We start from the raw sequence: 9657 nt of genomic DNA on the forward strand, positions 1-9657 counted from the left end.
GCCGCGGCGTGGGGGCGGTCCTGGCGAGGTCCTGGGCCTGGGCTGTGGTCTGGGGGCCGGGGCCGGAGGTGTGGGGTTCGGTCCCGGCGACACTGGCTGCTCCTGGACACGCCTTCCCACTTCTTTCTCTTTCCCCGTCTTCTCAGTGTGATTTTCTGGGTGAGTTATGAGAGGAGAAAGAGAGGGAGGCCATAGCCACGGGTCCGCTCCCATCGCAGGCCTTTCTCCTCTCGCGCCCTCCCCTTCCCGCTCCTCTCCTGTCATCACAGCTCCTTTCTCGGCGGCCCGGGTGCTCGGCCGGCGGTGCTCGCTGTGCGCCCCGGGCCGCCAGGCCTGCGTCCCCCCCCCCCCGTCGCGCCCCGCCTCTCCCCGGGCCTGCGCCTCCCGGGTTCTCTGCTCTTCGCCCCGTCTCCCCCGTGATCGGCCCTCCTCTCCGGTCTTTCTCCACCAGTGTGTGGGCTTGTTTTTTAAACGAGAGGAAGCCTTGCATATGGGCCCTGTAATTTTTACCCTTTTTTTTTTGGTGTCCTTTTTTGAAAATCGTCTTTGTGAGAAGCGGTTTTTGTCCATTCTCAACCCATTTGGTCTTCCAGAAACCAGCTCATACACGTGTGGCCGCCGGGAGAAACTCATTTAAAAGCTTTTGCCATCCCAGTCTCTAAAAGACAGGTTGGCAGTGGATGTGGGAAGGAAGACAGCCTGACAGCGGCCGCTCTGCCCGAAGAGAGTTAGATGCTCCGGGATGGAGAGCGCGCCAGCTTGGGCCGTCTCAGTTTTTTGTTTGTTTGTTTTTTGCTTGGCATGCATATAGAAAAGTTTTGTTCTCTATACATGTTAAGATTTGAACGAAGGCCTCAGAGTGATAATACCATTAGCCCAATGGATAGTCACTGGCCCAAACTTACAAATTTTCTAATTAGAAGGGACACTTGGGATGGTTTGCAGGAGTCCTCAAACTTTTTAAACAGGGGGCCAGTTCACTGTCCCTCAGACCGTCGGAGGGCCGGACTATAGTTTAAAAAAAAACTATGAACAAATTCCTATGCACACTGCACATATCTTATTTTGAAGTAAAAAAAACAAAACGGGAACAAATACAATATTTGTATTTGCATGTGGCCCGCGGGCCGTAGTTTGAGGACCCTTGGATGGTAACCAGTTCCTTTAGGAGCCAGGAAGGGCAAAGAAAAGCGTTTCTTCAGTGAGTAAGTATCGACTGGCCTTAGCTAATCCCAACTTCCTGGAGTTCCTGAATACAGTATTTTCACTGTCAGTATACTTACTGCGCCTTTAAAATTACTAAACAGAGTTTAAGATCTCCTCACTATAGTATATTTAGTTTACAATCATGATGGAAGTTGTTAAATCATTTGGGAAGGAACTTTTTTTTTCTTAGATGCTTGATCTGTAATTCTTGCTTTTTAAAAAAAATATATATATTATTTATTTTTTACAGAGAGGAAGGGAGAGGGTTAGAGAGTTAGAAACATCGATGAGAGAGAAACATCGATCAGCTGCCTCCTGCACACCTCCTACTGGGGATGTGCCTGCAACCAAGGTACATGCCTTTGACCGGAATCGAACCTGGGACCTTTCATTCCGCAGGCCGATGCTCTAGCCACTGAGCCAAACCAGTTAGGGCTGCTTGGGTTTTTTTTTGAAAGTATGTTTACAAAGAATATATTTTTAATTTCTATATTTCCCTCAAAACGGCAGTACTGTTCAAGGAAATGCCCATGTCCAATATGTCCACAGGAAATTAGTGTTGGTATACCATCAGAGATCATGCACTTTTTCTGTAAAAGGGCCGATTAATCAATATTTAGGCCTTTGCAGGTCAGATGGTTTCTGTTGCAACTACTCAACTCTACCATGGTAGCTCGTCAGCAGCCAAAGGCAATACTAAACAAAGGAACAAACGAAAGCAAAGTTGTGCTGCGAATTTGGCCTGTGGGTTGTAGTTGGCACAGACCCTTGTTATAAATGGTTTCACATACAAAGTAGGTGTTTTTTGTTTTTTCCTAAAGATTATTTTAATCTACTTAGATGAATAAAATAGGTGTAGGTGGGAATACGAATATGATAATTGGGAGGAAAATAAACGCTTTATAAAGACAAATATACTTTAAAATAATTTTCCAAGTTATAAAGTGGAAAAGTGGACTGTAAAAAGTCTTGAATTAAATACTCAAGACCATTAAGAGGATATCTAGCAGCAAAAGGAAACAAATAGGAAATGCTTAGTCAGCCTTGCTACTAAGATAAACGCAATGGTGAGTAGGGACCTTGTAAAATCCCTGTGTTTACAGCATGGCATTGGCTGTGGGCTCCCTTCACCCCCTCCACCTCACAGTGTCTATGGAAGTGGGAGCTTGTTGAGAGGATTTTTGTTCAGAAGCAGCAGAGCTTTACCCCCACCCACCATTAGTTTATTTCCTAGTATATTTTCATTTGTTCTTATTACTTGGAGAATAATTCAATGCTATAAAATGCAGTAATTTTAAATAATTTTTAAAAACCTCAATATCTTTCTTCATAAGATAGTGGACTAGTTTTAGTCATCTGAGAAATTTAAACAGAGATTGCATTAATACAGGATGACAAGTTCATTGAACTATATAGCCAGTTCTCATCAGGAGGTAATTTTTGAAGTACTATGTCTTATTTTATTATGGAGGAGAATATAATAGCAAATGTTTTAAATGGGTGAAAAGTGTTGAATCCTTTTGACTAAGTAGGATTCTGACAGTTTCCCAGAGGAATTGAAAACTAGGTAATTTTATAATGGCCAAGAGATTTGGTCTTTAAATGTTTTTGCTTTCTGACTCCTATGTGATTGACTTTCATTTAATTTCAAATAGTTTTGTCCTTTGGCTAAGGAAAAATGTCCTATTCATGACCATTATACTAAAAAACACACTAACGTAAGTAAATGAAAAAAATGTCTAATACCATGGCTTTCAATCATAAAAGAATGATATACAGTTGATCCTCACTTTTCACAGGTTCCATATTTGTGGATTCTGGCTAAATTTTATTTATAACCCCAAATTAATACATGCAGCGCTTTTGTAGTCATTCTCAGACATGCACACAGTGGTGAAAAATTTGAGTTGTCTGATGTGCATGTTCCATGCTGGAGTCAAACAAGGTGACCCTCTGCCTTCTTGCTTCAGCTCTCATACTGTAGACAAGTGTCCTTTTCATGTTCTATTTAGTGCCACATTTTTCACATTTTTGTGCTTCTCGTTGGTGATTTTCCTGTTTAAAATGACCCCCAAGCCCAGTGCTGATGTGCTGCCTAGTGTTCCCCAGGCAACAGTGCTATCAGTGCCTTACAGAGAAAATGCGTTAGATTAGCTTCATTCAGGCATGAGTTAAGAGTGCTGTTGGCTGTAAGTTCATTGGTAATGAATCAACTTAATGTTCAATAAGATGTCTTTAAACAGAAACACATATAAAACAAGGTTATGTATTAATCACTTGGCAAAAAATGTTATGACCAAAGGCTCACAGGGACCTAATCCAGTATTTCTCAGAAGCAGTGGTTTAATATTCACTAATTCAATATTCCTGGTGACTTTATAGAACACAAGTACCATGAATAACAAGAATTGACTGTATGACTTAAGTAAAATTCTGTTTCTAGATAAAAGTTACATCCATCTTCTCTTGTCATCTGGATTGCTTGCAATGGATGTTGAAGTCCTAAAATTAGTTTGCGGCTAAATGTTTCAAAAGCAAAATTCGTATGTAGCTTAAGAATTCATCTTCTTTATTTTGCTTTAAAAAGATAATATTTGTTACATGTTCTAACACTTAACAGCAATTTTTTTTCTTTTTCTTTAATATTTTTTATTGATTTTTTTACAGAGAGGAAGGGAGAGGGATAGAGAGTTAGAAACATCGATGAGAGAGAAACATCGATTCAGCTGCCTCCTGCACACTCCATACTGGGATTGTGCCTGCAACCAAGGTACATGCCCTTGACCGGAATCGAACCTGGGACCCTTCAGTCTGCAGGCCGACACTCTATCCACTGAGCCAAACCGGTTAGGGCTTAACTGCAATTTTTCTAGAGTCAGGAAGATTTTTATGGTGAAAGAATATTGATACAGAATTAATAAATTAAACTGTCATGATTCTTTTTTCCTTTTCTCTAATCCTCACCCGAGGACATGCCTTTTTTCTGTTGATCTTTAGAGAGAGGGGAGGGAGAAAGAACCATCATTGCCTCTTGTATGCACCTCCTTAGGTATGTGCCTGACTGGTAATTGAACCTGCTACCTTTTGGTTTATAGGACAACACTCCAACCAGCAGAGCCACCCAGCCAGGACCGTAATTTTCTATTTTATTTATTTATTTATTTATTTATATACTTTTATTGATTTCAGAGAGGAAGGGAGGGGGAGAGAGAGAGATAGAAACATCATTGATGAGAAAGAACCATTGATTGGCTGCCTTCTGCACGCCCCCACTGGGGATCGAGCCCACAACCCCAGCATGTGCCCTTGACCGAAATCGAACTTGGGACCCTTCAGTCCGCAGGCCAATTATTTTTCTGCACTTTAAATATTTCAATTGAGCATTGTAATAATAGAATAGTCTGTGTGGAATTTTGTGATACTGTATGCAGTTATGATTAACTTGAGATTTCTTCCATTATAGACTCCACTTTTTTGCAAAGATTGACTTTGTCTCAGCACCTACAAACTCTTCTTCAAGATTGGTACGTGTGTATCATATGTTTACAAGTCACTGGGAGTTTAGCACAGCACATAGTACAAGTTGCAAAGCCAAATAAGGAAATGTATTCCTTCTCTTGACAGTTGCAATTTAACTTGTAAATTAAATTCAGTGTTAGTTTAAAATGACTTAAATGGTTAATTACAGAACAAAGTTTGAGTAGAATTGATAACCAGAATAGTAAATGATTGAAAGTTTTCAGAACATATTTAAGCGTATCATCTAACATTTAATATGGCTTAGTTGCATTTTGGTTCTACTGTGGAATGTGTGAAAAGCCCCACTGTGTAGTGGTCAAATTATCTTCGTCAATTTAAATGAATGTTGCAGAAGTTATTAACTTGCATTTTACACGTGACTAAATTTTTGAGTTGTCTGGCATACATTTGTGTTTAATGGTGAGTATATTTCTAAAAACAGGAATTTGACCAGTATCCAAAGCTGCTTTGGATTCCAGAATAATTTTTCCCTCTTGTCATTGATAACATTCTTGAGGTTTTTTTCCTATCACGCTGGAGTCTGGAATTTGAATTAAGTCTCTTCACTGATGATGTTTATGGGACAGAGACCAAAGTGATGGTCTCATGCAGATAAGGTTATAGATATGTGGCCTTTGACCTTGCTGCTGATCATCACTTTAACTATTTGCATAATGTTATACCTTTCATTCTAGCTTATTTTAAAAGGTCTTCACTATGAAGACTATGTAAGAAAGATTCTTAATAGTATGCATAGAAAAGGCACATAGAAATAAAATATCATATCTGTGCCCTATAGTTCGGAAAATTATTTAAGCATTTTATAAGCAACTATTTTATTCTGGTTTCCTGTTGTGAGTACTGTATCTAAGAAATGTATGAGTAACATAATTGTCTATAAACATGTTCATATAACTAAAGAGAAATTAAATATAAAAATAATAATCTTTTTGTGAAGTCTAAGCAACCAGCATTTCAACTTTAAATAACCCTTATCATATGGGTTATAAACCATAAAACAATTTTCATTACAGGAAAAAGAAATACTAATTTGATTTAGTATATTTTTTCAAAAGGCACCTATGATAATGGTATTTTCTGAATAAAGTTTCTGTTGCTTAATTGCTACAAATTATTAAAGTTTTGATTATTCAGTGTCTTGAGACTTGAAAAGATTTATAAAGATGTAATATGCAGTATATGGAAATTTGGATTCAAATACTTTTTTAAATATCCCATAAATTTGGAAGATTTTAAAATAGTTTATGTACTGTGGACATGGTTATATTCACTCCTGTGAGGATTTTAAGTCTTTTGAAATTAGTAACCAAATATCCTTTTTTGTTTTTATGTTTTGAAAAGGATTAAAGCCAGTTTTTAGGTTGGCTTTGGCAAAAAAAAAAAAGTGAAAAGAGAATGCTCCACTTTAACCGATGTCAACATCTGAAACAAATAACCCAGAAATGTTTTTCTTTTATACATGTTAAAACGGATAAACATGCACAGCTATATCTTTCAAGAACCTTTGCACTTGCAGAATTAAGGAAGTCATGTCACTCAACTCACTCTCTTGTTGGAGACAAAAATATTATCCTGATGGGACTGCCTGGAGCTGGGAAAACAACAGTAGGCAGAATAATAGGGCTGAAACTAGGTTGTTGTGTCATAGATGTGGATGATGATATCCTTGAAAAAACCTGGAATATGAGTGTGTCTGAAAAATTACAGGATGTTGGTAATGAACAATTTTTAGAAGAGGAAGGAAAAGCTGTGTTAAACTTCTCTACATCTGGAAGTGTGATTTCCCTTACTGGGTCTAACCCAATGCATGATACTAGCATGTGGCATCTGAAGAAAAATGGAATAATCGTATACCTGGATGTACCTCTAATAGATATAGTTAACCGTCTAAAATTAATGAAAATAGATAGGATTGTAGGTCAGAATTCTGGGACAGCTATGATAGACTTACTTAAATTTAGAAGACAGTATTATAAGAAGTGGTATGATACCCGTGTTTTTTGTGAAAGTGGGGCTTCCCCAGAGGAGATAGCTGACAAAGTGCTTAATGAAGTTAAAAGATACCAAGATGTGGACTCAGAAACATTCATTTCAACAAGACACATTTGGCCTAAAGACGGTGAGCAGAAGGTTTCGACAAAATTCTTCAGTGAAGCTGTGATTGAGGGATTGGCTTCTGATGGTGGACTCTTTGTTCCTGAGAAGGAATTTCCAAAATTAAACTGTGGGGAGTGGAAAAGATTAGTAGGAGCAACCTACATAGAAAGAGCACAAATACTGTTGGAAAAATGTATACATCCTGCTGACATACCTGCTGCCAGATTGGGAAAAATGATTGAAACTGCTTATGGGGAAAACTTTGTCTGCTCAAAAATTGCCCCTGTCAGGCATCTTTCAGGCAACCAGTTCATCTTGGAGTTGTTTTATGGACCAACAGGATCATTTAAAGATTTGTCTTTACAGCTTATGCCTCATCTTTTTGCACACTGTATTCCACCAAGTTGCAATTATATGATACTTGTAGCAACTTCAGGAGACACAGGGAGCGCTGTCTTAAATGGTTTTAGTAATCTTAATAAAAATGACAAGCAAAGAATAGCTGTGGCCACGTTTTTTCCTGAGAATGGAATAAGTGATTTTCAAAAAGCACAGATAATTGGCAGTCAGGAAGAAAATGGATGGGCAATGGGTGTCAAGTCAGATTTTGATTTTTGCCAGACAGCTATAAAAAGAATTTTTAAAGATTCTGATTTTACTGGCTTTCTTACTGTGGAATATGGAACAATCTTAAGTTCAGCTAATTCCATAAACTGGGGCCGATTGCTTCCCCAAGTAGTTTATCATGCTTCTGCATATCTTGATCTTGTTAGTCAAGGCTTTATTTCCTTTGGAAGCCCAGTGGATGTCTGTATTCCCACAGGAAACTTCGGTAACATTTTAGCTGCAGTGTATGCCAAAATGATGGGAATCCCTATTCGAAAATTTATTTGTGCCTCTAATCAGAACCACGTTTTGACTGATTTTATAAAAACAGGACATTATGACCTAAGAGAAAGGAAATTAGCACAAACTTTTTCACCAGCAATAGATATTCTTAAATCTTCAAACCTGGAACGACATTTACACTTGCTGGCTAATAAAGATGGACAATTAATGACAAAATTATTTAATCAATTGGAAGAGCAGCATCACTTTCAGATAGAAAAGAATCTAGTTGAGAAACTTCAGCAGGATTTTGTAGCCGACTGGTGCTCTGAGGGAGAGTGCCTCGCAGCTATTCACTCCACCTACAATAATTCTGGGTATATTTTGGATCCACACACCGCTGTCGCAAAAGTGGTTGCAGATAGAATGCAAGACAAAACTTGCCCAGTGATTGTCACATCTACAGCTCATTACTCAAAGTTTGCACCTACTATCATGCAGGCCTTAAAGATTCAAGAAATCAATCAAACGTCGTCAAGTCGGCTTTATTTATTGAGTTCATACAATGCATTACCTCCACTACATGAGGCTTTATTAGAGAGAACAAAACAGCAAGAGAAGATGGAGTACCAGGTCTGTGCAGCTGATGTGAATGTCCTGAAGAGTCATGTGGAAAAACTAATACAAAATCAATTCATATAAGTTTTCTGAGTAAAATAATTTTTTTGTTAATAACCATGCAGTAATAAATCACAAGAATTGATTTGGAGTACAATAGTCTTTTTATTTAGCTATGTCTATATTATTATCTTTTGGAATTTCAATAGCCTAACCTCTAGGACTGAACTTTGTACCTCTACATGCTCTTTGGATCCTTAATCTAGAAGTGACAAAAAGGTAGCATAGTGCATGGACCCTTGTGCTATTGTGCTGTACTCTTTACTCATGAGGGATGCATCAGTTTCCACTCCCTACCCCCACTTTTAGGTGGACCAAAATGCCTGGTATTTAATTTGGAAATTAAAATATTTAAACACAGTTGTTAATAACTACTACATTTGTAACCATTACTAGTTCTCTTCTGATGAGAAAGATAATTTGCCGCTCAAATGGCTAATTTGTATGGAGGAAGTAGGTTATCTGCTAAGATAGAGCCAGTGTTTTTAACTCTGCTCAGAATCCGTTTGGGCTACAAATAATTATGTGTATGTGACACCATCCAAATTAGATAAGTGTTCTGTTTTCCATTCTCCTTTGGATGTTTATAGTTAGAGTGACGTAGTTTGAAAATCAGAACACATGATTTAAATCCAGGATGTAATAATCAACAAAACTACTTCGAAGTGGATTCAGAAATAAAATGACTTACCTATTTCAAGAGAAATTTTTTCCAAAATTCAGTGTATTTGGATAGTTTTATTAGAAGTATGTTTATAGTTGTAGGTACCAGTTTCCCTATATTTGGAGTCCATTCTTCTATACCTATTGTCTCCCTTTTCAATGAACATTGCTTTTTTTGACAACTAAAACCACACACAATTGATGCACATATTTACTTTTTCTTTCTTTGTAGTAATAATACGTTTTAACCATACATTTGTGAATTTGCTGGATGTTTGATTTCTGAATTAAAGATGGTCACTGAAAGGAACTGTTAGTGTAAGGAACTGCTCTCAACCACAAGATGGCATTCCTAACATAATTTGTCTTTGCTGATGAACGTTTTACCTCATCTCTTGGTAGAGCTAGCTCCATGAAAAAAACAACATAAAAATTGTAAGAAAAAGTAATAGCTTAATGAGCATGAATAATTTTTTTAAACATGCAAACCAATTATGTGTTAATCTTGGCTCTCTGCCTTAACTTCTAAAAAGGCAGAGGTTTGTTGGAGCTGGGCAAAGGGGTGTGGAAATTAGGGACATCTGTAATACTGTCAACAATAAAACAAAGTTCTAAAACCAAAAACTGAAACCAGGAGCAGTTATA

The 9657-nt window shown here is 37.8% G+C and overlaps 1 protein-coding gene across 2 annotated transcripts; it reads left to right on the forward strand.

Annotated features, from left to right (window-relative positions):
• Positions 1 to 4: 4 nt before the first annotated feature.
• On the forward strand, positions 5 to 8440 carry THNSL1 (threonine synthase like 1). Of its 2 annotated transcripts, XM_070432929.1 has the most exons (4): positions 5 to 159; positions 1134 to 1205; positions 4670 to 4730; positions 6088 to 8440. In XM_070432929.1, the coding sequence occupies exon 4, from the start codon at positions 6142 to 6144 to the stop codon at positions 8371 to 8373; it is 2232 nt and encodes a 743-aa protein (XP_070289030.1). In that variant the 5' UTR covers positions 5 to 159; positions 1134 to 1205; positions 4670 to 4730; positions 6088 to 6141; the 3' UTR covers positions 8374 to 8440. The 2 variants fall into 2 exon arrangements, with proteins under 2 accessions (XP_070289030.1, XP_070289021.1); XM_070432920.1 differs by lacking the exon at positions 1134 to 1205.
• The last annotated feature ends 1217 nt before the right edge of the window (positions 8441 to 9657 follow it).

Source organism: Myotis yumanensis, unplaced genomic scaffold (genome assembly GCF_028538775.1).
Source record: "Myotis yumanensis isolate MYYU_CA2020_CCGP unplaced genomic scaffold, mMyoYum1.0.hap1 SCAF_1, whole genome shotgun sequence".
NCBI classification, from domain to species: Eukaryota; Metazoa; Chordata; class Mammalia; order Chiroptera; family Vespertilionidae; genus Myotis; species Myotis yumanensis.